Below are 25,724 nucleotides of genomic sequence, written 5' to 3'. Positions count from 1 at the left end.
GATGACTGGGAAGAGGTCGGGCAGGCCTGAGTTGTCAGTATTATTAGTAATATTACTACTGTGAGGTAAGTGGAGGGATCCAAGAACAGCAGCAATACCTGAGTTTTCCACAATCGAAAGACTATCTTGGTGGATCTGGGAGTGGAGGTGAAGGGAGAAACAGGAGGAGGAGGAATCTCAAAGGTGAACAGAGAAGCAGTCAGTAATATGAGCAGTGTATATTTTTGATCTCTAATTCTCTCGTCTCACATCTTGGAAAGTTCTGATCTTCCTTTCCAAGTTTCGCCCAAAGTCAATGGAAAGATTTTTTTTTCCCTCACCCTGGGAGCCAGGGTAGGAGCTGAGAGTAGTGGGGAGAGAACCCAGAATCCATGTCATTTGTCTTGGGATCTCAGTGTTTGCAAAGTTTGTTATTCTCAGTTAGGAGACACTGCTTAGATTTCAGATTCTCAGATTGAGTGTTATTCCCATTTACGCCTTTCACTCGCCCAAGAAATCTGGAACCAGTAGGACTGGGGCATTTAAGGAAAACATCAAAGGTGTAATTTCATATTTCAGATACACAGCGAGTCCATAAACAGTGGAGCTTGCCTTCACAGCAGCGTGGTTTAACATTAACAGCAAGGTAAGGGGTGTCTGGGGAAGTGAGCAAAGATTAAATTCCTCCTTTTCTTCCCCTTCTCCCCATAAAACCTACAACTTAAGATCCCCTCCTCTTCTTGTACTTATGCCCCTGCTTGCCAAAATGCTCTGTGAGGAAAAATCCAAATGTGCATGTTTGATCAAAGCTGCATCTAAAGGTCACTTTTCCTCAAGTGACTTTCCTTGTGCAATGTCACCTAGTCTAATGACATTTCTTAAGACCGCCTTCCATTCCCTTCTGTTTTTCAGAGAACATTATAGAATGATCTTCCCTCTAGAGTTCAAAGGTGTCATTTGTGTTTTGTTTGTAAACTTTACCGATCCTTCTGTCCTTAAATGTTGTCGGCTTTTAGCTGAAACCAAAGGAATCAGTTAAATGATGATACTGGCCTCTTCTCTCATTCAAAGAGTTTGAAGAAAACAAGAGATAGTGCACCAAGTGCTTTCAGTTGCTTAGAAGGCTGCTCAAGCTATTCTTTATCTCTAAGTTTAACACACCAGGGCTCTGAACCTCTGAAACTCCTGCCTTCCTTAAGTTGTCCTCATGAAACCTTCATTTGGTGGAGAAAACAAAGCTCTGTAGTAGATTGATTGAAAGGTTTTCAGAGGACACTGTCTGGAAAGAAGTCTTGCTTCAGAGTAGGCTGTTCAGCGTGCTTCCACAGCAATGTAAGTTCATTCCCTGGCCCAAATACCTTTAGCACATGAGTAGAATATCAAGGCCTCTAGCTTCTTGCCTAATGAAGATCAGTGGTTTAAAATGTAAATGGCTATAGAAGACATCTCCCCAACCTGGGAGAGTGAGTGCATATATGAGTGAAGGACACAAAGAGTGACAGGTGTGTGTGTGTACAGGGACACACAGGTAATACGATCAGTTTGACTAGATATTAGACTAAATTGCTAGAGAGCAAAAATACCTGGGTTCGAGGTCAGGACTTGTGAACTTGTAAGAACTCATTACACCAGTCCTTAAAACCCATCAACTCCTCCTTCCTTCCAGTTTGTACAAAGGTTGGCTAGAGGCAATGGGTGGGTAAACTTTAAAAAAAAATTATCTGGTCACGTGTTTTAAATGCTAGTTTGTAGAATGGTGAAATGTCACTGCATTAATACCTGGTCTGCAGGTTCCCCCAAGTGAATTAGTCTCAAGCTCTCATGGTGCTAAGTCTTGGCCTGGGGCCCATGCCCGCTGAACTCTGCTCTGGAACTGAACTGGATTGGCACCTGAACTGGAATCAGTGGATTCGGGCAGAGAGGATGTCTACAGGAAAGACCCTACCTTGTTTAAATTGGAACAACTGGAGTGGAAGAGAAAGCAGAATCCATTGGTCATGTCACATTCAGGGATATCAACAGCTCATTCAGTTGTTAGATCCTTTTATAAGTCATTAATTTGGACCTCCAAAGATTGCATGAGGAAGAGATGGTGGCTTTGTAATTGGCAAGGTCATTTTGTTCTCTATCCTTATCAAGTGCCAGGCGAATGTCTCATGATGGGAGAACAGAATTACCCCAACCTGGCCAAACATCACACTGGAAATTCCTCAGGCTCTTTAAATGTCACTGCAGTTGCTCTAAAATCTTTCCCAAAATAAGAGCAATTCAGTTTTTTTTAAAATTAAAACTTCCCTGTAAGGTTTCTGTCTTAAAAGAAATGACTTTGGGGATTAATGTTTACTGCCCTCCATTTCTCTTTTTTTTTCTGGTGTGCATCATAATGCTATCTGCAGCAAATGTCATTTCAGAGACGACTGCTAGAGATTAAAGGAACAAAGTCTGATATTTTTATTTTTTCTCCCTCAGCATTGCTCTTTGGGGAGAATGTAAGGTAACGAGTGTGAGGTCCTTAGAAAGACACTTGTTCTCTGAGAGCAATTTAGTTTCAAACTCAGCCTGTCTGGCATTGCCTTTCCTCTGGGAAAAATTGATTTTTAAAAAGTGACGCACATAAAATCGCCAGGCTGGAAAGATCTCCAGAGGTGATCTTCTCTGTCCCCATCATATCTCGAGGCTAAGTGGCACCCAGTCAACCACAGACAAGTAACTGCTTCACTGTTCCTTTAAAATAATGAGATGAGGATAGTCCATGTCTCCTCTGGCAACTGCATTATCCATGTAGTTGGATAATTTTTCCTAATGTCTAATCTGAATGGCTCCTTCAGGTTGGGTCTCCCGATAAGGATATGAATTTTAGTGTTTTCCCCTACCCTGTTGCTATTACCTCTGTTGGTAGAATCCAGTGTGGCCAAGTGGAAAGGGTCTGAGCCTGGAATTTAAAGGATCTGGGATCTAACCCCAGCTCTGCCACTTGCCTGGGGTGTTGACTTCTCTGCGCTTCAGTTTTCTCATCTCTAAAATGGGGATTAAATATCTGTTCTACCTCCCCCCAGGCTGTGAATCCCATGGGACAGAGACTGTTGCCAGAGTAATTTTCTCATATCTACACCAGATCGTAGTCCAGCGCTTCACACAGAGTAAGCACTTAACAAATACAGTCTTCATTATTATTTAAGAAAATTCACATATGGGTAGTAAATACAATTCATATTATTCTCGATGGTCCATTGAATCCCACTAGGCATTTGTGTGGGTTTCTTTTCCTCTCTAAGAGAATTGCCATGTACTCATTAAATTGAACTTGACCCTCATTGCTTTTGACCCACTTTTCCAGCTATTCACTGTCATTTTATATTTAATGTATGTTTTTTAAGGGCCAGTCACCCTTCCTGGCCTTGTGCCATCTACATTAGTGAACACACATTCTGTTCAGTCTTGTCAGTCGCTCACCAAATTGATCAATTGTTCTGGGCCAAAGTCAGGCTCTGGTAGCACTCCACTCAATATACCCCCAAGCCAGGGTTGCTTTTAATGGTATGTGTTAAGCACTTACCATGTGCCATGCACTGTGCTAAGCGCTGGGGTACATACAAGCTATTTAGGTTGGACACAGTCCACATCCCACATGGGATTCACAGTCTTAATTCCCATTTTATAGGTGAGATAACTGAGGCAAGGAGAAGTTAAGTGACTTGTCCTAGGTCACACAGCAGACATGTGGTGGAGCTGGGAGTAGAAGCCAGGTCCTTCTGGCTCCCAGGCCCCTGTCCTAACCACTAGGATAGAGACATAGAAATGTGAACAACTCTGTTTGGAGAGTGGCTTTGATTCATTTGGCACGTACCCATTAAAAAATCATCCTTCCCCAATCTACTGATTAGTTTTGTGGGCAGAACTAAAATATTTCTTCTATGTAGGAAAGGTCTGCCTCTTAAGAAAAAAAAAAAAAAAACCCAAACCAAAAGAAACAACATTTCAACACCTACTTTTAGTGGGTAAAAGTTCCTATGTTTGGGCACTGTTTGGTTTCGTCTGCAGTCAGTGTGTAGATTGCTCCATGACACTGTAAAGTGTATTGAGAACATTTTTCCTGAATTGATGCTAGATGAAAAATGCAACAGACAGCTGGAAGGGCCAGTGGATGCAACAATGCCAAAGGTTAAACCAGCTGATCATCAGTGTGAAAAGCAGTTCAAGAGATTCAGACTTGTACCAGCAGCCCTGGTTCTACCCAAATTGAGCTCTATCTAACACCAGGTTTATATTTTCAGAAAACCAAAAAGAAAATAACATGTTAACTAGAATAAACCACTCAGGTTCAAAAAAACAATTTTGTGTTTTGGTCCTTATATGGAGTATAAAAAGGAGCCTCTCCTGAGTTTCAGTAGTGGTTGAGCTTCTCATTTGTGACTTTGAAAACTACAAAAGAAAGGGGGAAAGGGAGGACCTGGTGAATCAAGACTTTGGTCACCCTCAGACATCAGGGGGATTTTTGAAAGACAGTCTAACAAGAGTCTCTTTCTACAGTTTTTGATAAATGGACACTGACATGGACTACGAAAGGCCCAACGTCGAAACCATCAAATGTGTAGTGGTCGGAGACAACGCAGTGGGGAAAACCCGCCTGATCTGTGCCAGAGCATGCAATACTACCCTAACCCAATATCAGCTCCTGGCCACTCATGTACCGACGGTCTGGGCAATTGATCAGTACCGTGTTTGCCAAGAGGTAAGATGTCCATTTCTTCCATTGCTCAGTGCCCACTTTGCCAATCTGATGAGAATGGGCTTTTCTGGACGGTCAGAATAACATTAACCTTGTTGGGGACTTAAGAAAGAAAACAAAACCCCAGTCGAGCTCATCTTGGAAATTCAGTGCTCATCAATTCATTTTGTTCAGCTGCTCTCAGAAATGCAATATTTATTCTTCTTAAAACATCCCCCACCTTCACAAGGGAATAGAAAATGAGCAAACAAAAAAAAAGTATCTAATGTGCCTCTACCAGATGGCTGTAAATTGTACCAGTGGTGATAGGAGTGGAATTAATCCTGCTGCTCTAATGCCCCGTGTTGCTCTACTTTCATTCGGTTTCAGGTCTTGGAGCGTTCTCGAGATGTGGTGGATGAAGTAAGTGTTTCGCTCCGACTGTGGGATACCTTTGGGGATCACCACAAAGACAGACGTTTTGCGTACGGCAGGTAAGCTAATTCTAAGCCAGTCCAATTTCACTTGAGGTGTTGCCAACCAGAAACTGAAGGATTATTTCCCACCCCTCCCCCAACACACACACAAATCAATTATCAACACATAATACAGCAGAAATGTGTTGTAAGATACCAATCAATCTTATTGATTGAGTGCTTAATATGTAGAGAACACTGTACTAAGTGACTGGGAGAGTACAGTGCAACAGAATTAACAGATATATGAGCTGCTTGAGGGCTTTTTAATTGAACTTGTGGAAAACCTGCATCTCGGGGTCTCAGAATGCACATTGGGCTTGATCAGTTGATCCTTGAGTGCTTACTGTGTGCAGTGCGCTGAGCTATGTGCTTGAGAAAGTACAGCGCAACAGAGTTGGTAGACATATTCCCTGTCCACAAGGAGCTTCGGGTATGGAGAGGGGAGACACAAAATTATATTTCAGATATCTACATACGTGCTCAGGGACTGAGGGCGGGATGAATAAAGGGTTTAAATCCTAATGCAAGGGTGATGCAGAAAGGAGAAGGAGTAGGAGAAATGAGGGTTTAGTCAGGGAAGGCTTCTTGGAGGAGATGGGATTTTTTTAATAAGGATATGAAGGTAGTGAGAATTGTGTTCTCTTGGATAGGAAGGGGGAGGGAGTTCCAGGGCAAAGGCAGGATTTGGGCAAGGAGTCAGTGGCAAGGTAGACAAGATCAAGTTACAGTGAGTAGGTGGTGTTAAAGAAGCGAAGTGGGCATGCTGCATTGTTGTAGGAAATCAGTGAGGCAAGAGAAGGGGGAAGGGTGAGTGAGTGCTTTAAAGCCAGTATTAAGGTGTTTCTGTTTGATGCAGAGATGGATATGCAACCCTCGGAGGTTTTTGAGGAGTGTGGAGATGTGAATCGAACTCTTTTTTTAATGATCATGGCAGCCGAGTGAAATACGGACTGGTGGGGGGAGTTTGCATGGAGAATAAAGGGTGGTCTTAGTGATGTTGTGAAGGAGTCTAGCACTGCATCCTCCACAACCATCATCTTGGGCTTTATTCTGCAACTAGGAGATTTTTGTTTTTCCTGAACCTCTCCCATTTGGATTGGCATTGATTCAGAGATGATCTGTGTGTCTGGGGGAGGAGGAAGTGTTCTATGTCTATAGGCAGCAAATCCAGAGATCCCATCTGAGCTGAGGAGATGCCCTTATCTTGTCTTATGCGGTCGAGTCGTTTCCGACCCATAGCAGCACCGTGGACACATCTCTCCCAGAACACCCCACTCTCCATCTGCAATCGTTCCGGTGGTTTATCCATAGAATCTTCTTGGTAAAAATATGGAAGCAGTTTACCATTGGCACCTTCTGTTCAGTAAACTCGAGTCTCTGCTCTCGACTCTCTCCCATGCTGTTGCTGCCCAGCATGGGTGAGCTTTGCCTTGTAGCAGATTGCCTTCCACTGGTTAGCCCCTGCCCAAGCTAGGAATGGAATGGCTAGGCCTCTGCTTGACTCTCACTCCTGTGGTAGAGTACTGGTAACTCTCCAGGTGCGAACCTGAGAGGGGAGCAGAACCCCTAGGTTCAGGAATTCTGAGGCAGAACCTTTGTGGAAACTTTCATTCATTCATTCAATAGTATTTATTGAGCGCTTACTATGTGCAGAGCACTGTACTAAGCGCTTGGGATGAACAAGTCGGCAACAGAGTTCCAGACCTCCTTAGTTCTAACTTGTAGTTCTGGGAGTCTGGAAGACAGTTTCAGCTGGGGCCACCTAGTCACCCAGGCCCACAAATCAATGACACCACCCCGTCCCCCTCACTTAATAATGATAATCATCATTATTATTATTGTATTTGTTAAACATTAACCATATGCCAGCACTGGGATAGATACAAGTTATTCCCACAGGGACAAGTTCACAGTCTATAGGAGGACAGGTGTTGAATCCTCATTTTATAGAATAGGAAACTGAGCCACCAAGAAGTAACTTGCCTGAGGTCTCACAGCAGGTAAGTGGCAAAGCCAGGATTAGAGCCCTGGTCCTCTGCCAGGTCCGGGCTCTTTCCACCAGACCACACTGCTTCTCTGAGAGGGTGCTTGGATCCAGGCTGGTCTCAGTTCCTCTAGAGTTTCAGGGGTCAAATCCCAGGAGCACTGTGTTTTTTTCCTTCTCCTACCCCTTCTGCCTCACTCCTCTCCCAGAAACAAATAGCAGTCAGGCAGCAACTTCCAGCGCTTAGTAGGGCATTGCACCATGGCACACTGCCATTGTTCTCTTTAATAAAATCTTGCCTAAAACCCTTCAAACCAAAAGCCTTTGGGTCTCTGTAAAAGAGAATTTATACTGCAGATGGGAAAGACAGTGTAGTGTTCTCAAGCTTTCACCTTGTCCTGTCTTCCTTGCCGGCTTTCTGGCTAACACCAACATTTGCATTCCCTTGGAATGTTTTAAATTATTGTTGTTCCAGGCAGCCCTGCTTTGGCTTCCCATCTGCTGTCCCTGTCTTTTAATGGTGACATTAATGGAATCTAACACTCCTGACCTTGGGCTCCATAGCTTCTAAAAATGTTATTTTTATTTTGGTGATTATTCTCTTTGAGGAATCACCAAAATCCTCCATAAACTATTTTCCAAACTACAAGCAAAGCATAGCCTTTTTTTTCTTTTCTATTTAAGAAAGCAGAGATTGTGAAAATGAAACACCAAAAAGGGTATTGGCCCAGAAATCTGAGTGCCTTAAAATATTCAAGCTACTCTTCTCTGTCACCTTGATTTAGTCTCTTTTAAATAGGTTACCCGTGGTTTTTATATTCCAGTAACTAAAAGGAAAATTCCTCCACATATTCCAAATGTGTTCATCATCAGCTGGAGAGATCAATCCCTTAGATGCCGGAAAGTTAAGATACTTCTTTTCTCAGCCAAGTGTGACCTACTTAGAAGCAAAACACTATATGCTATGAGATACCTCATATATTACTTTAGTGCTCGTTAGGTGGTTTAAAGTTATTAACTTATTCTATCCAGTCCTACTGGTGCAGGAATTGACTAAATGATATAATCCAGGGATTTAAACAAATTAATTCATTCCTGAAAATGCATACCATACAGGAACTAACAATAATAATAAAAAGCCCTCACATAAAAGCACACCCAGAATAGGAGTTCCATGACACTAAAATGTGATGCCTTTCTGTTTCTGCCTCGCCACATCTAGGATTATTCTTGCAATGTGGAAATAATTTTCCTTCTGTGAATTTGCATAATAATTATAAATATCATTTAATGCGTATAATGCACCTTCTGTTTGCTGAGCGCTGAGGTGTAGATATAAGATTATAACCTTGGGTGCAGTCCCTGTACCACACAAAGGGCTAACTTCTAGAGTGTAAACGCGGTGTGGGCAGGGATTGTCTCTCTTTATTGCTGAATTGTACTTTCCAAGCGCTTAGTGCAGTGGTCTGCACACAGTAAGCGCTCAGTAAATACAAATGAATGAAGCCTCTATCGTATGCTCATTTAACAGATGAGGAAACTGAGGCCCAGAGCGGTTAAGTGATGTGCCCAGGGTTAGAGTAGGCGAATGGACATCCAGATTCTCAGTCCTATGCTCTTTCCACCAAGCCGCCTTCACTTCCTTTCCTGATGTTCCCGACTTTTCTTCTTTTCAGTCAGTGGCGTTTTTCTATTTTATGCTTCACTTCCTGAAGCAAATGAAGAAATTATGGTTAAAATCAGACATCCATATGCAGTGTTTGAGCAGTAGTTGCAGAGAGAATGTTTTCACATGGATAAAGATTCAGGGCTGCCAGGGCTAAAAGCTTAATTAAAAGATGCCCATTCTGTGCAGTGATATCACATGCTATGTCTGGCATATGCGGTGTAACCTAAAAATTTCAGAACACCTTTCCTCAAATGGTGTCATTGTATACCTGTCCTGAGCCCACAAACCAGAGTCCTGAAATGTTTCTTTTCAGGATTGTCAGTGGAGCTACATTTTTATTGCACTATTGAAATCATGCTAAAATCAAAATCAGTTGAATTGATGAATTTTGCATAAAATTTCAGATCTCCTTTTTAATAATAATGGCGGTATGTGATAAGCACTTACCATGTTCCAAACACTGTACTAAGTGCTGGGGTAGAATCAAGGGATCAGACTTTTCTGACTCATGCAATTGCAAAGCACTTCACCCCCATATTAAAGTTGGCACACTTTCATTCACCTGCTCCTGTGTATGATTATTTTAAGCCAATTTAAATTTTCTAAGACATCCAAATGCTTTCAAGAGGATATGTGTCTTTTCATATGAGTTTATTTTAGAATCCATTTAGTAAGTGTGGTTACTTCTCGTTTTCCTTTCCTCTTCAGTTTTTTTCAGTGGTACTTGTTAAGTGCTTATTGTGTGCCAGGCACTGTACTAAGAGGTGGGTTACATACAAGCTAATCAGGATAGATACAGTTCATGTCCCAGGTGGGGCTCACCATCATAATGCCAGTTCTACAGATGAGGTAACTGAGGCACAGAGAAGTTGAGTGACTTGCCCATGGTCACGCAGCAGACGTGTGGCAGAGTCAAGATTACAACCCAGGTCTTCTGACTCCCAGACCCAGACTCTTTCCACTAGACTACCCTGCTTCTCACATTCTGTCACAAAACCTATCCCAATCAGAACTACATCCTAGTCCCTTTCAAAGAATAGTCATTATGCCTTGGTTAAAATGATAAACTCATTAAATAATAATAAGTTCACTCTAGCCCAGTAATAGCCATCCTATTCCTTCCTGGAACTTTTAAAGCTACATTTCTTTGACTACAGCATTCTAAAAATATATTTTGCTAACTAGGTGATGTTTGTGCAAATCATAATTACTGTTTCTGTCCAATGGAATATTTGATTATAATCTGCAATTCACTTTAGCTTGTCTTTTTTTTTTTCCTGTATTACTGAACTTTCTTTGGAGCTAATTATAAATGAGTGCATTATACATAGAGACTCATTTTTAAGCTGTAGAATGTTTTTTGTGTAATCATAAGTTCATTTGGATCATGCTTTAGTAGCAAAATTAACTCATGCTAGTTCATAGATGAGAACTTGGAACACCATCACCATGTTTTCAGTCTCCTGCCCCAAGGAGAGTTTTTGTATAGCAAAGATTGAAGTTGAAAACAGGGACCTGAGGAAAAGCAAACACAACACACACGTACACACACACTCTCTCTCTCTCTCTCTCTCTCTCCCTCTCTCTTTCTCTCTTTCTCACTTTCTCTTTCAGAAACGAAAGGAAATGCTGAAGGTTAAAAAGGCAAGATCACAAACTATCCTTCTTGGGCAGAATGGGTATATATATGCACACACATGTATATCTGAGGAATGAATGTCAATTTAGTGGATGATTTTGTATTGGGTTTGACTGGGAACAGCCAGTAATTTTTAGTCTACCACATTGACCATACCCTATGGCTTTTATTAGCTACAGAAAGAGTTCTTTGCAGGAAGCATGAAATCAGCGTGATGTGAAGTAACCCGAAAGCCTGATTTCTAATAGTTATCTGATCACAAAAGATTCTTTTTCGAGTGTGACTCGCTGCTTGACTACTATTATTGTAGAGCCAGAAGAGTAGACCAAATTAATCCAGAGTATTAAAAGGGGGAAAATGGTGACAGGGCTGTGCCTCCTTTCTCCCAGCCCCATTCAGTAATCAGACAAGCTGATAGGGGGTTGTCTCTGACTGCAGTGAAGGCAAAATGTACCTGTTTCCATCTCCAAAGTGGGCCATATTGTCAGAAACAATGTTTTTGAGACATACTATCTCCAGAAATACTTTTAATGAAGAGATCTTTGGGAAATGTTTCTTTTCCTTATCCTAAATTGTTTGGAGGCGTGCCTTGGAGGGTTTTCCCCTCTCTAATAAATTCGGGAACTTCTGGCTCATACTCCATTCTGTAGATTGACTTTTTACTTTCTTTGTAGAGTAAACAGTTGGTTAGTCTTGGGCATGGGCATCAAAGAATTTAAAAAAAAATGAAAGGAACCAAAAGCCTTAATATCCTGGGCGTGTTCCAATATTGCCTGGCAACCCTCTGGCAGCTGAAAGCAGAGCCACCCTCTGAATGGCACGTGGAACCTCTGAACACTGTCTATGGGGGTGTGTGGCCTCGCCCAGTTGAGGATTGCTGATCTCATATGTGACAAGCAACAATGCAAAGCCAAGTAGAGAACCTAGGACTTTGAAAGTAAAATCTTCACTCAGAGAGGGGCAAAAGTGGAATTCCAGATCATTCTAGAAGGAGAAAAGAAGCAGCATGGCTTAATGAGAAGCAGTGTAGTCTAGTAGAAAGAGCACAGGTCTGGGAGTCAGAGGATCTGAGTTCTAATACTGGGTCTGCCACTTGTCTGCTGTGTGGCCTTGGGCAAGTCACTTAACTTCTCAGTTGTCTGGTCTTTCGCTGTCGAATCGTTTCCCAACCATAGCGACTCCAATGGATACATCTCTCTCATAATGCCCCACCTCCATCTGCAATCATTTTGATAATGTATCTGTAGAGTTTTCTTGGTAAAAAAAATATGGAAGTGGTTTACCTTTGCCTTTTTCCTCGCTGTAAACTTGAGTCTGTAAAATGAGGATTAAGAGTCTGAACCCTAGGTGGGATAAGGGACTGTGTCCAACCTGATTATCTTGTATCTACCTCAGTGCTTAGTACAGTGCCTGGCATGTAGTAAGTACTTAACAAGTATCATTTTCAAAAAGAAAACATATCAACAGGAAAGTCCATAATAGGTCTTTTTGTTCTTCTTATGATTACTATTCAGTCGTATTTATTGAGTGCTTACTCTGTGCAAAGCACTGTACTAAATGCTTGGGAGAATACAATACAATAGCAAACAGAAGCATCCCCTGCCCACAACGAGCTCACAGTCTATATTATTATTATTATTGTGTTTTTAAACACTTACTGTGTCGAGCATTGTTCTATGCTTTGGGATGGATACAAGTCAGACCCAGTCCCTGTCTCACGGAAGCTCACGGTCTAAGTAGGAGGGAGAGCAGGTTGAATCCCTATTTTACAGATGGGGGAATATGGCAGAGAAAAAGAAGTTAAGTGACTTGCCCAAGGTCACACAGCAGGCAGGTGGCAGCGTCAAAACTCAGGTTGTCTGACTCCCAGGCCTGTGCTCTATCCATTAGACCACAGTGCTCCTCATTTTATGGAAAGTTTGGGGATGTCAGGGGATAATCGAGGTTTGAGATGGGTTAAGTAGGCATAGTGTCTGCTATGTAACGGGGCAACTCACCTAACAGCTTTCTCCTTCAGTTTCCTCATCTGTAAAATGGGGATAATGAACCCTTTCTGGGGCAGGGACTGTATCCAATCTGATTATCTTGTATCTGTCCCTGGGACAGCGGTTAGCACATAATAGGTGCTTGATAAATGTCATTATTATTAATAATCAGCCTCCCTTGTCCCCTTTGGAAAAGGTAGACCCAGTTCTACAAGAGAATGGATTGTGTAACTGCAGTTCTAATTTCCTTCAAAAATATGAGCTCCTATTTGAAAATTTGAGACTCTAGTAGTATGTGGTTGTGTTTGGCATATGTATCTCTAATTAAAAAAGAAAAACGCCTAATAATCTGATATCTGTTCTAAACAATGAACAATTTGATTGGAATTGCACTATTTTAGCCAGTGTAGTGGAAAGAACACAGGCCCGGTGAGAGGACCTGGGTTCTAATGCCGGCTCCGTCACTTCTCTGCCATGTGACCTTGGGCAAGTCGCTTAACATCCCTGTGCCTCAGATACCTCATCTGTAAAATGGGGATTGAGTGTGGACCCCATGTGGGACGTGGACTGTGTCCAACATGATTAGCTTGTATCTATCCCAGTGCTGAGTGTAGTTCCTGGCTGATGGTGTTCAACAAATACCATTAAAAGAAAGTGCAAATGATTGGCATTCTAACCTCTATCAGTCCCCTAATACTCTGGAGTTGTAAATACCCCAGCTGCTCCTATCCAGGAAATAGGCCAGGGGTTGATGAAGAGGGTATTTGATATAGGTTTAGTCAAAGGGAAACAGTAATGTTGATGATGATAGTGGAGTCCTTTGAGAGTAATGAACGAACCTCGGTTTTGAGTCGTTGCCTGAAGATTTGATTATGGTGCTTAGAGTTCGCTGCACAATAGGACGCACACTTTCTTGTTCTTGCTGGGCCATTGTAGGCAGCAAATAAGTCGGGTGGGGCTGTAGCGCACTGCAAAATGCCACAAGAATTTTATATATGGAGCCTATTTCTGGCTAAAGTGACCCCAGAATAGTGCCCATGCTGTGTCGTGAAGATACAGACCAACAGGTGGTGGTGACTCACATTAGATTTCCCATACAGGAGTTAGATTTCTAGTGTGGATAAAAGTAATGTGTATATGCATTTATATTCAACAGATAAGACTGAACGACATCAAAACCCTCCCTTTTCCTCTTGTGTGTCCGTCAGTGCTTGATTTCGCAAATCTAGTAATATATCACATTCCCAGTTACTGGTACTGATAAACTATGTTATTGTCTAGGTCATTTGGGTTTTCATCACTGGAATTGGAAAACATTGTGATTTTTTCTTAAACCCAAAAAACTAAGACATATAATTTGACCTAATGGGTGTTATTCTTTGGAGCCAAAAATATAAACTGGGAGACTACTTAACCTGAAATTGAGCAGTAGCGTGAAGCCAGCAATTAGAAAATGCAGGCTCCCTATTTCCAAAACGAAGGCTAATAGGAAACGAACGGTCCTTTAATTCCATTACCTTTTGTCAAAACAAGATGGCCAACCAAGAGAGCAAAATCGAATTAAAGATGCAGCTATGTGTTTTGCAGTGATGTGCCTATCCAAGTTTAGCAGTAGATATTTCTAACAGTTCAGCTTTTTTCTCTGCCTGTAGAATTTGACCTAAAAAGTTTCCGCATTTCTGAAAGGGAAGTAGAATATCCAGTTCGTGGCTGGACATCCAAGTTCGGGTGTTGTGTCTGGGTTAGGCATTCCATTGTACTTTGAGTACATCTTATCCTTATGAATGCTGGGGCAAATTGTGTAAATTACTGATTAATAGATGGTATGACTAATTAAGCACATTTAAGTAATGGGAAATGTAATCGGACATAAGCAGGACCAACTTTATTCCAACAGCCTCTATCGTAGAGCTGCTGCTCCCACGAGGCTGGCTATTACATTAGCAGAGTAGACATTTCATCTGGAAAACAGCTCAGAGATGCTCCTCTGGACAATGTTTGGCACTGTGGTTCTGAAATTGGATAATGCCTCTTTTTTATTTATTCAGGAAAGTGCTGTGTTTTAATCACATGTTTTGGAAAATAACCAATTTCTCTGTTTAGAATATTGCTTCCTACTAAAAGTGCAGTTGCAGGCCTTGGAAGATTAGTTCCACTTGCTAATTGCTCCAAACTCTGGATATATTTCAGGGTGTTTTGACAGTTCCCCCACATAACACCTGCCCTTAAGAAGCTTCACTGCTATTGGTAAAGTATCCCGTTGATTTCTCCTGCTCCCACCCAGGCCACACTGCATGGACTGGCTCTGGCCCTGGCCCTAGCCCTGGCTTCCTGGATCACATCTTGCAGTCCCTCCCCATGCCAGGCGCCTTCTTTCTCTCCCCCACTACCCCGCTCCCCTCCCCCCCACCAACCTCGCAGTTCTGCCCATCCGTTGTGAGTGTGAAACCACACAGTCATTCATCTCCAGGTCACTTGGCTATGTTGACCTTCACTGACCAATTCCCTCCCATTTCATATGCTCCCTTACTAAAAAACTCTGACTCCCCATGAAACACATTTCTTCTCTGCCTTGCTCCAGGCTGTGTGTGCTGTTTTGATCTTGTCTGTTTGCACAACGCTGTCGGACTCCATGCATGAAAGGTTGTGTTGTCGATGTGAACAGTTAAAAAATGTTTCCGTGTAAGCGTGCCTAGTGTGGTGGTCGGGGGGTGAGTTAGGGAGTGAGACGCAGGGGAGGGAAAGTCCTAGCATAGAAACCTTGGCTCCCCAAGCCGGAGGCCAGGGACCCAGACCCTCCTGAAATAGCAAAAGTTGGGACATTTGTAATAGTACCGCGGAAACTGGAAACCCAACTTGAAGAGGGTCTCGTCAGATAATAGTGGCTGGTCCTTGAGTGCCGCTATAATAATAATGTTAATAATTATGGCATTTGTTTACCACTTATTATATGCCAGGCACTGTACTAAGTGCTGGGATGGATACAAGCAAATCGGATTGGACACAGTCCCTTTCCCACGTGGGGCTCACATTGTCAATCCCCATTTTCCAGATGAGGTAACTGAGGCACAGTGAAGTGACTAGGCCCAAGGTCACACAAAAGAAAGGTGGAGGGGCTTGGATTAGAACTCATGACCTTCTGACTCCCAAACCCGGGCTATATCCACTACACCTGCTAATTCATTCAATCGTATTTATTGAGCGCTACGTGCAAAGCACTGTACTAAGCGTTTGGGACAGTACAATACAACAACAGACAGACACTTTCACTGTCCACAGTGAGCTAATCAGTAGCTAATGTCAATCATCTAATCAGTGGTGTTTATTGAGCTCCTACTGCATGCAGAGCACTGTACTAAGCACTGGGGTGAGTTCAGTGTGAGTTGATAGACACGATTCCTTCCCTCAGGGAGCTTGCAGTCTTAGACAATTCAAAGTCCATCTTCAGGCACTGGGAGAGCTGCTCTCTAAGATAGAAACCGGAGATAGGGGATGGATGAGAGGGACTTCGGCAAAACAAAAGACCTAAGGAATCAAAGGGACATTAATTAGCAGAAGAGAAACATCTAAGCAGGAGTTAGACCACACATTGCCAGTTTACCTCATTGGTTATATTTTCTGGATGAACGATGGACCAGGCTAAGGGGTGGGTTCTTTCAAATAAAGTCATCCAGCTCTAGGCGGCTGGTAGCTGCACAACTGTCCCTTACCCACTTCATAGCTGAGGTTAAAATTCAGGGATTAGTGGGCAGCGAATATGTGACCCTACTTCATGATTCAGATGAGCGGGTCTACTGATGCTGGTAGGGGAAGTGTAGAGGAAGTCAGGGCTGTGCCTGACTAGAGAGTATGGCTGATGAAGAAGAATTAAGACAAGTTAGTTTCCCAGGACCCACATCTGACTACTGACAACTCATTTCAAACAAATATTTCAAGCACGACCTCGGATTTCCTGTGTCAGGTGAAAAGCATCTCTGGACTTGGATGCTTTATCCAGAAGTCCACACCTACTGTGGAATTTAAAGAGATGACTTTTTTTCTCATGGTGGTCACTGTTCAAAGTCCAGTTCAGCCCTGGAAGAGTGGGTAAATTCATTTTTTTGTGAATTTTCACTACACCATATAATCTCTCAGATTTGAATAAAGTCCGGTCCTGATCTCACCCAATATTTTACGTTCATTTTGACCTCTTTTCTCATTGTAAGATGTCAGAAAATGAAGAGATAATTTTGATTTAACCTATAATGAAAGGGTGATACAAATGAGGTTGTTTTATGGCTTATAACTTTCTGGATTATTTTTTTCTTTCATTACCCCATCCCACCTCCTCCTGGGGAAAAAAATAACTGGTTAAGGCTATATAAGCCTTTTTTTTTCTATTTTTGCATATTTGAGATATGTCCTTGAACAAAGCTCTTGATTATCCAGGAAGCCTCCCCATTTAATAGTTGTTGCCCAGGAATGCTTCTACTTATTTTGTCTTATCTGCTGAAGATTTGTCATTTAAATCCATTTTTCTGCTGCCAAGTCCAAGAGGGAAAAGAAACTTTATATCTTTCCCTTATCAGAAACTTTTTTCCCCTTTCCAGAAACAGTTTCTATTCAGCAGTTGCTGTGTTAGTCAACAGTACCTGGCAAGCACAGTTTATAATGAGGTTGTGAAAAGAACAGCTTCCTTGTAATGCTGCTTTTTTCCCTTTAGAGTAGTATTATCAATTTTAGGGAACTTTTGTTACTCCCAGAACAGCAGGGAGTAAGAAAGACAGGGTTAAGGCATGGATGGGAAGTCCTGGTGTTTTGGCTTGTCATTTAGGCATAGGCGTTGACATTAGAAGTGTTCATTGATTAGACTTTTAGGTGGACTAATAGGCCCTGGCTCCAAAAATATTAGCCTTGACTATTAGCACGAACCTGGTTCTGTGCAAGTGTGGCTCTGAAACAAACCCTTCTTAAAATCCTCTCAGAAAACACTCGTGTCCCATGAGGCAGCCAGTCATTATTTACTACAATTCAGTTGTATTTATTGAGCGCTTAGTCTGTGCAAAGCACTGTACTAATCGCTTGGGAGAATACAGTACAACAATAAACGGACACATTCCCTGCCCACATGTAGTCACAGGTTTTGATGTTCAGGTAGTCAGTATTACAGAGCACAAGGGCCTTTTTTATCCAACAGAAAAATCACTTTAATACCCAAAATAAAATAATCCAAGCCCAGATTTGTACATGGTTTGACCCTGCCTTCATGCACCATTTCTTTGCACCCTTGCAGAGCTGTTTATGCCCAAACGTTGCATCCCCCCGAAAAACCCACATAGGTCCCCACCCTGCAGTCAGTCATCCCTACACTCTTCTGGCCCCCCAAAATGAGTTAGCATTGCCTTTTCCACCTTTTTTATTGTTGTTATTATTTTTAACCAACCTCTTAGGGTGAAAAGGAAGTGAGGCCATTATAAAGAGAAAACTTTAGATGCTTTTTTCTGTTTTCTCCTTCATAGAACAGCTTATTTTAAATGCAGCCCGGTGTCAGACACTGAGCAGAGACTCCACACGGGAATTTGTGTTTTGATAAAAAAAGTTATTGAATATCACTGGTTCCTTGGACTCTTGCCTAAAGCTGAACTATTAATAGCTGCAAGAGCCTGTGCTCTCTCCAACTACAGATTGGGACAATTGGCTCAAAATTCAGAAGGAGCAAAGTGTGTTCCCGAAAGATTGGCTTACTTATATAGGTGGGGTTAATAGCGCTGGTTTAAAAAGATGTCATCGACTCGAAAAAGCCTGGTAGACAGATCCCTTCGCCCATGGCTTCGTATCCCATCTGTCCTTCCATCTATAGGAATATGAGGTTTCCTGACAGTCTTGCAGTGGGGGATGAGACAAATAGAGGCTGTGTAGCCAAAAGAGCTTGCACCGGATTTGAACAGGTCAGAGGATTCAGGTAGGGTCTAAAATGTTGCTGCTTATAGGATTAAGTACCAGAACATAGCCCCGCAGCTAGAATGTGATCAGACTGTGCCAGTCCCAGGTTACGGAGAGATCAGACCCAAGTTTAGAAGTATTTGTTCTCCCAAACTGCTCTCTCCTCTTTCTGGCCTTTTAAACGCCAGTTATTTAGGTAGGGTTTCGCGAAATGTTATGAAACACTTCTCAGCCTGCCAGGATGTAATTCTTCCACTGAGATTTTTTTTTTGCCCGAAATCAAACTCTTAAGACACAGTTTCTAGCTTTGTGTTGCCCTCGTCCCAGAATTCAATTTTTTCAACCCCCAAGGACCTGTCTGTACTTGTCTACAAGTCATCTGGACAGTTACTAATATCTGTTTAATGGCATGAATGCTATCATGGTTACCCTGGCAACCAAGCCAGCACTGATTTCAAATCCGAACATGCTGCATCGTAAACTTTGATAAGAGGATCGATGTTGAGCTGGAGGGCAATGGTGTGACCTGAGCTAGCAGAATGTTTTTCTTTCTGGGAATAGCCATGTGCTTGCACTTGGACATTGATAGCTTTAATTAGAGGAAAGCACACTTTGGGTAGATGCTGGGTAAGTTTTTTTCTTTTCTTTTTATTTTTTCTGTCTGTCACCCTCCTAAAGCTTTGCCAATCTAGGCCCCCATCCCAAAATTTCCTTTGACTCTGGGCAAAAATCTATTATTGAATGTAGCCTTGACTGTAGCCCTGCTTCAATTATCTGAGGTAATTGTGAACTCCATTAATAGGGAAAAAGCCAGGGTAGAGAGTGTTTAGTTTCTTTGCACAAATACAGGGAGAGTCAGCCCAGCATCGTGCCAATTAGTAAGGACATTGTGGTCATTTGGTATCAGATTGAAAGAACAGCTGCATAGCTGAAAAATATTACCTTGCTCTCAATACTTCATATGTGTTTTGGAGTTTGCTGCTGTTTTTTCTGATCCTGAACCTTGAATAATGCAAGAGTTTGGGTATCTAGGTTCTAAAGTAGACAGGCTGTACTTTCACTGTTATTTCAAGCCGGCACCCCGAAAGTTAATTCTTATGTTCCATGTTCCTTGTTCCTTTTTTCTTATGCTGGAAGTATTTTTCTCTCATTGTTCAAGGTTTGGTATGCTTTTGTTTTTTTTTTTTTAATTGAGAAGCCAAATTTGATTAATTCTTTTTAGGTAAATGCCCAGAATTTTCTTACATAAGATTATTTTTAGAAATTGCAAGCCTTGCTTGTTATAGAGGACTGAGCATCCCCATTGACATGGAGAAAGAAGTACGATTATGCAGCTATCTCATTAGTGGTTTAAAAGGAAAATGTTTTGATTCAAAATCCTGGCTGTTCTCATTAGGTAAATTAAGACAGTAAATTGATGCTAAAATCAAGTTCAGTAAAACTGAGATGGTCAGTTTATTGCTGATTTTAGATGTTGGAATATTCTGTTGATGACTCTTTAGAGATAGCTTTTAGGGTAAAAAAAAAAGTCTTCATTTTTTCCTGTCTTGATTCTTCTTAAAGTCACTATTCAGCATTTTCTTTTTCCTAAGGGGGGTTTGCAAGTACTGTTCAAATGATAATTTTCATAGCAGCTATCATTTGAGGAACCATAAACTGTAAGAATTTTCCATAAATTCCAGGCCTTTAACACATAGAACAGTGTGTTATTAAAAATGGAGGAGGAATATCTGTGGAAGTGAAAGGAATCATGTAGCAAAATAATATGAACTGGGATTTTTCCCATTAAGGCATGAAAGTCTTTTTGTGATGCTGGGTTTGAGAGAACAGCTTCTAGAGGTCTCTCTCCTTGCCAGCCTAATGAGTTGATCTAAATATGATTTTCTTTCATGCAAATGCAGAAAAATCAAAAAGCTCTTCGCAGTCACTCTGCCATTTCAATGTCAGGTCAAAATAGTTCTATGGTGTTTTCTCACCCAGGATAAGGAAACACAGTAGCTGATTACTTTGACATAGTTGTTGGAAGGTATTTTTCATCCCAGTGATTTTTAAAACTATCCCATTTACTTTTAAGCTGGTCGCGGGCTTTGTGGTGGTGTTTATCATGAATTTAAATAGTTTATATACGATGACGTTACGGCTGACTCAGAAATACAGGTAACCTCCATATGTTGTTGGATAACTTAATCACCAAGGGCCTTTCAGGACACTACCCAGTACTGCAGTGTAGGAGTGAAATTCCTGAATGATGATGGGGTGGTGGATTGTGAAGAGGCTGATGTTTCCATGGTTATAAGATCTACTCTACCATCCACATACGAGCCCATTTCTTTTAAAATGCCATACTACTGGGATAAGTGGCTTCACATTGGTTAGTTTTGACAATATGATAATGTTACTGCAAGTCCTCTACTTCGGGAAAGAAAAATAATTTGGGTTACTTTTGTGATTTCCTTCTAGGTCTGATGTAGTGGTCCTCTGTTTCTCGATTGCTAATCCCAATTCCCTAAATCATGTGAAATCCATGTGGTACCAGGAAATCAAGCACTTCTGCCCGCGAACACCTGTCATCCTAGTTGGCTGCCAGCTAGATCTTCGTTACGCCGACCTCGAAGCTGTTAATAGAGCCAGGCGCCCTTTAGCAAGGTAAATGGAACTTAAATGGACTCAGCAAATTCTGTACGTCCTTTACTTTAGGTGTTTTGAGAGAAAACTCAAGTTCCTCCTAGTTAATAGAGAGCTACAAACAGTGCACTGAAGACACACTCAAGAGCAACTTTCTAGTTAGAGGTTTTCCCATTCTTTGGATTTAAATCCTAACCAGATTTTGCTATTAGGCACTACCCGTCGCCTTTGCCCTTCAGTCACCCTCTCTCTGTAACCCTTTTTCCCTAATTCCTATCAATCATTTCTCTTCCCCTACGTCAGTACCAGTCCAGACAAATATTAATCCTAGAGCTCTCAGGGCCAACAGTTAGTTTTGGAACAAGTATCAATCAGCATCAGTCAGTGGTCTACTTTGAGTACGGTACTAAGCACTTGGGAGAGTGATAATAATGATGGTATTTGTTAAGTGCTTACTATGTGTCAAGCTCTGTTCTAAGTGCGGGGGTCGATTCAAGCTAATCAGGTCAGTCACAGTCCCTGTCTCACATGGGGCTCACAGTCTTAAACCCCATTTTACAGCTGAGGTAACCAAGGCACAGAGAAGTGATTTGGGTCACACAACAGACAAGTAGCAGAGACAGAATTAGAACCCATGACCTACTGACTCCCAGGCCTGTGCTCTATCCAGTAGGCCATACTGCTTCCCCTGGATATGGATATGTACATGAGGGTTGTGGGGCTAATAGTGAGGTGAATACCATATGCCCAAAGGGCACCTATCCAGTGCATAGATGATGCAGAAGGGAGAAGACGTTGGAGAAAAGAGGGCTTAATCGGGGAAGGCCTGAACTCTTTCCATTCTCTAGGGACCCATTTAAGTGCATTAATATAATGGACACATAGGATATACACAGTGTCCTTGACTAAATAGTCCACCAGTGATCTGAAATATGCTCTTTCTCGAAGGGCTTAGCTTATTGCAAGGAAGAAACTTGGGAGAACTGGCCTCACTGATGTTCAAAATTCTCTTTCTTTTGTGGGTTGTTATAGTTCTTCCCAACTACAACCACTTTTGATTCTGTGGAAGGTGAAGCACATAGTTGGTTTTTAATTATTATTATGTTGTTGTTTTTTCCACGTGTCAGGGAATGAAAGCCTTCAGCTCTGCTCAGCCAAGCAAATGTGTGCTGGGAAACAAAGGATTCTCTTGCCTATTTGGAGCAATTAATTTCTCTTTCTTTTCAATCGTCCCATTTATATGCTTAGGGCAGGATCCTCTCTACACTTTGGAAAACATATTTTGAAGTGCCACAATTTGTTATTTTTGAAGAGCTCAGGATGGCCTTGGCAAATTTTCAAAAGCCCTATTAGCTTTCTGAAATAAGACATCTGTTACTTTAATGTTTGTGAACTTGGAATAGAATTGTAAATGGAAAACAGAACAGGGTGCTTGGATGTGCTCTGGTTGCTATTGGTTTTTAGCATGTGGCTAGTTATGACCTTTATCGACTCTTCTGTGCCTGTTTTCAGACCTATAAAAAGAGGAGATATTTTACCACCTGAACGGGGTCGGGAGGTGGCCAAGGAACTTGGGATCCCATACTACGAAACCAGTGTATTTGACCAGTTTGGAATTAAGGATGTGTTCGACAATGCGATTCGAGCAGCCCTGATTTCTCGGCGGCACCTGCAGTTTTGGAAATCCCATTTGAAGAAAGTCCAGAAACCTTTACTTCAAGCTCCGTTCCTCCCTCCCAAGGCACCCCCACCCGTCATTAAAATCCCAGAGTGCCCCACCGCCAATATGAACGAAGCTGCCTATCTGTTGGACAATCCTTTGTGTGCTGACGTCATGTTTGTCCTTCAGGATGAGGAGCATATATTTGCACATAAGATTTACTTAGCTACCTCCTCTTCAAAATTTTATGATCTCTTTCTCATGGAATGCGAAGAATCTCCAACTCCGGTGGAAGTTCCGTGCAAGAAAGAAAAGCCTGTTAGGGATTTTCTGATGAGGACTTTGAGTCTCGACCCGGATGACGAAAGGAGCGAGTCCACTGACGCCTGTCTTCGGCCCTCCAGGAGCGATGGCACATTGCCAGAGCCTGAGGTGAAAGCCATAAGAGCTTTGTCGAGCTGGAGTAAGGGGTTTCTGAGCATGCACAAGGAGATTCGAGTTAACCCCATTTCCAATAGAGTGGGTCCGGTGACGGTGGTGGGGATGGACTCGTCCGTTCAACGGGGCCCTTTCAAAACTGTCCTCCGGTTTCTCTACACGGGACAACTGGACGAAAATGAAAAAGATATGATGCGGTTGGCTCAAATTGCGGAGATCTTAGAGGTATTTGATTTAAGGATGATGGTGGAGAATATTATGAACAAAGAAGCCTTCATGAATCAGGAGATTACTAAAGCATTTCACGTCCGAAAAGCCAACCGAATAAAAGAGTGCCTTTGCAAGGGGACCTTTTCTGGTAAGTCAGTACCCGGGGGAGAGCTTACGGTGGGTAGCGAGTGCCTTTTGGTCGATGATCTTTGATATTAAATGAAATCATTGGTACCCTCAGAGGTGTTTGATTTCCCTCCCCCCGCCCTCCAACACACACAGAAAATATGTTCTCATTGTGACTAAAGTCCACAGTTTACCTACGACTCTACAGGCACCCTGGCCCAAACTTCCCACCTTAATTTATAGTGGTTGCATAAAATGGAGGATATCAGAGCCTAGGAAAATCAGACAGATCTGGCTGACAGTCATTCAGGCAATGATCTACAAAAGATGAAATCAGTTCCCTCGCTCCTTTCCAGGACTTTTTAGCTTAGGTGGGGTACATATGAATTTTTATTTGTGGGGGAACACTAACCTTATTGCTGCACTTAGGCCTTGTTTCCTCTGCCTTTGAGCTTCAACAGCAGGGCAAGATGGGATGGGTGGGGATGGGAGGTCAAGGAAGCATATGGACCTGTGGAGAGGAGAGGAGGCGTAGCAAACTGGGAAATGTTGATGCGTCTAGATGTCTCTGCCTCCGGTCAACCTGACACAATTTGGTTTCTTTAATTCTTTGGCAGATGTGACATTTGAATTGGATGATGGGGTCATAAATGCGCACAAACCACTACTGATCTGTAGCTGCGAATGGATGTCTGCTATGTTTGGAGGATCATTTGTTGAGAGCTCTAACAGTGAGGTAACTTAACATTTTAATACATCCTTGACTCTTTGAAGCAATCTGTTGGAAATTCATCAGGCAGTTGAGATTGGTTATGAGTGAGGTTTCACAGCAATGGAGCTGATTGCGGTCTAAGCATTCATCACAGGCTGCTGATCTCCAGGTATTGACCGACTTCCCATTATTAATAATAATAATAATAATAATAGAAATGATAATTGTGGCATTTAATGACTCCTATGTGCCAAACCCTGTACTAAGCACTGGGGTGATGAGATACTCGGGGGTCCACAGTCTAAGTCAGAGGAAGAACGGATATTAAATCCCCATTTTGCAGATGAGGGAACTGAGGACCAGAGGAGTTAAGTGACTTGCCCAAGATCTCACAGCAGACAAGTAGTGGAGCCAGGAGTAGAAGCCTGATCCCTCTGATCCCTAGGCCCGTGCTTTTTCCATTAGACCACGTGGCTTCTCACTGATTTTGATTTCTCATTCTCACTCATTTCCATTGATTTAATAAAAAACAGTGATTGATGTCTCTTATGGTGCTTTTCAAAGCCACATCAATCTGTGAAAAACAGGGGAAGGAGAGGAGATGGACAGAGGCATAGAGGCAGGGATGGAGGGTAGATACAAGCTAATCAGATTGGACAGAGTCCATGAGGGGAAGCAGTGACCTAATCCCACTGCTCCAGCACCAGGAGCCCCGGAGTCCCACTGATCCCTTGGAGCAGTAATAATAACTGTGGTATTTATTAAGCACTTATTACGTGCCAGGCACTGTACTAAGCTCTGGGGTGTATACCAGCAGATCGGGTTGGATATAGTCCCTGTCCCACGTGGAGCTCACAGTCTCAGTCCCCATCTTACAGATAAGGGAATTGAAGCACAGAGAAGTGAAGCGACTTGCCTGAGGTAGCACAGCAGACAAGTGGCAGATCTGGGATGAGAACCCGTGACCTTCTGTATTCTTGTGGTGACTAGCCAGGGGGGCTGGGGCCAGGGCAGGGCAAGTGCGAGGCTGGAGCTTTGTGGGTGGATGGCTGACCCTCTCCCATTGCAGACCGTCTCCCACTTCAGACGGGAGAGGGAATCATCAGGACTCCTCAAACTTCTACAGTCCCCTTGGAGCATTGGGACCCTTAAGTACTTTGATAGCCCTCCCCCAGCCCCACAGCACTTATATACGCCTCTTTATACTTTGTCCTGTCCCCTATCCATAACTGATTTTGACTGCCTCCCCTACTAGACTGTAAGCTCTCCGGGGCTGGATTGTGTCTGTCAACTCCATTGTATTATACTCTCCTAAGAGTTTAGTACAGGGCTCACAGAGTAAGTGCTCAATAAATGCTACTCGATGGTATTGCATATTTGGTTGTGTGCAGAATTTATGGTGGAGTTGGTAGACCTGTGATTGGCGTACCGCAAAAGAGAGTTGAGAATGAAAAGCTTAAATCTCCCCTTAATTGGGCCAACCCAATGGTGTTTGGGTTTAGCAATCCCTCCTGGACTAAACTGCCTTTTATTCAAAGTGAGACACAGTAACTAAACAAAGAGAAGATGATCGGGGTCAAAACTGTAG

General features: G+C 42.4%; 1 protein-coding gene across 6 annotated transcripts in view; it reads left to right on the top strand.

The window, feature by feature from the left end:
• Positions 1 to 25,724, top strand: part of RHOBTB1 (Rho related BTB domain containing 1) — a 106,616-nt gene that overhangs the window by 62,545 nt on the left and 18,347 nt on the right. For 4 of the 6 annotated variants that reach the window (XM_029060441.2, XM_029060439.2, XM_029060442.2 and 1 more), the window contains 5 exons: positions 4,510 to 4,711; positions 5,078 to 5,181; positions 20,826 to 21,011; positions 22,503 to 23,446; positions 24,042 to 24,160. In XM_029060441.2, coding sequence (XP_028916274.1) covers positions 4,520 to 4,711; positions 5,078 to 5,181; positions 20,826 to 21,011; positions 22,503 to 23,446; positions 24,042 to 24,160 — 1,545 coding nt within the window. In that variant the 5' untranslated portion in view covers positions 4,510 to 4,519. Of the gene's footprint in view, positions 1 to 3,035; positions 3,120 to 4,509; positions 4,712 to 5,077; positions 5,182 to 14,633; positions 14,691 to 20,825; positions 21,012 to 22,502; positions 23,447 to 24,041; positions 24,161 to 25,724 lie in introns of those variants that run through there. The other 2 variants (XM_029060440.2, XM_029060443.1) reach the window with 2 other exon arrangements.

The sequence above is a fragment of the Ornithorhynchus anatinus genome, chromosome 3 (genome assembly GCF_004115215.2).
Source record: "Ornithorhynchus anatinus isolate Pmale09 chromosome 3, mOrnAna1.pri.v4, whole genome shotgun sequence".
In the NCBI taxonomy this organism is placed as follows: Eukaryota; Metazoa; Chordata; class Mammalia; order Monotremata; family Ornithorhynchidae; genus Ornithorhynchus; species Ornithorhynchus anatinus.
The sequence above is the reverse complement of the archived record's forward strand: the minus strand, read 5'-3'. Positions and strand labels throughout refer to the sequence as shown.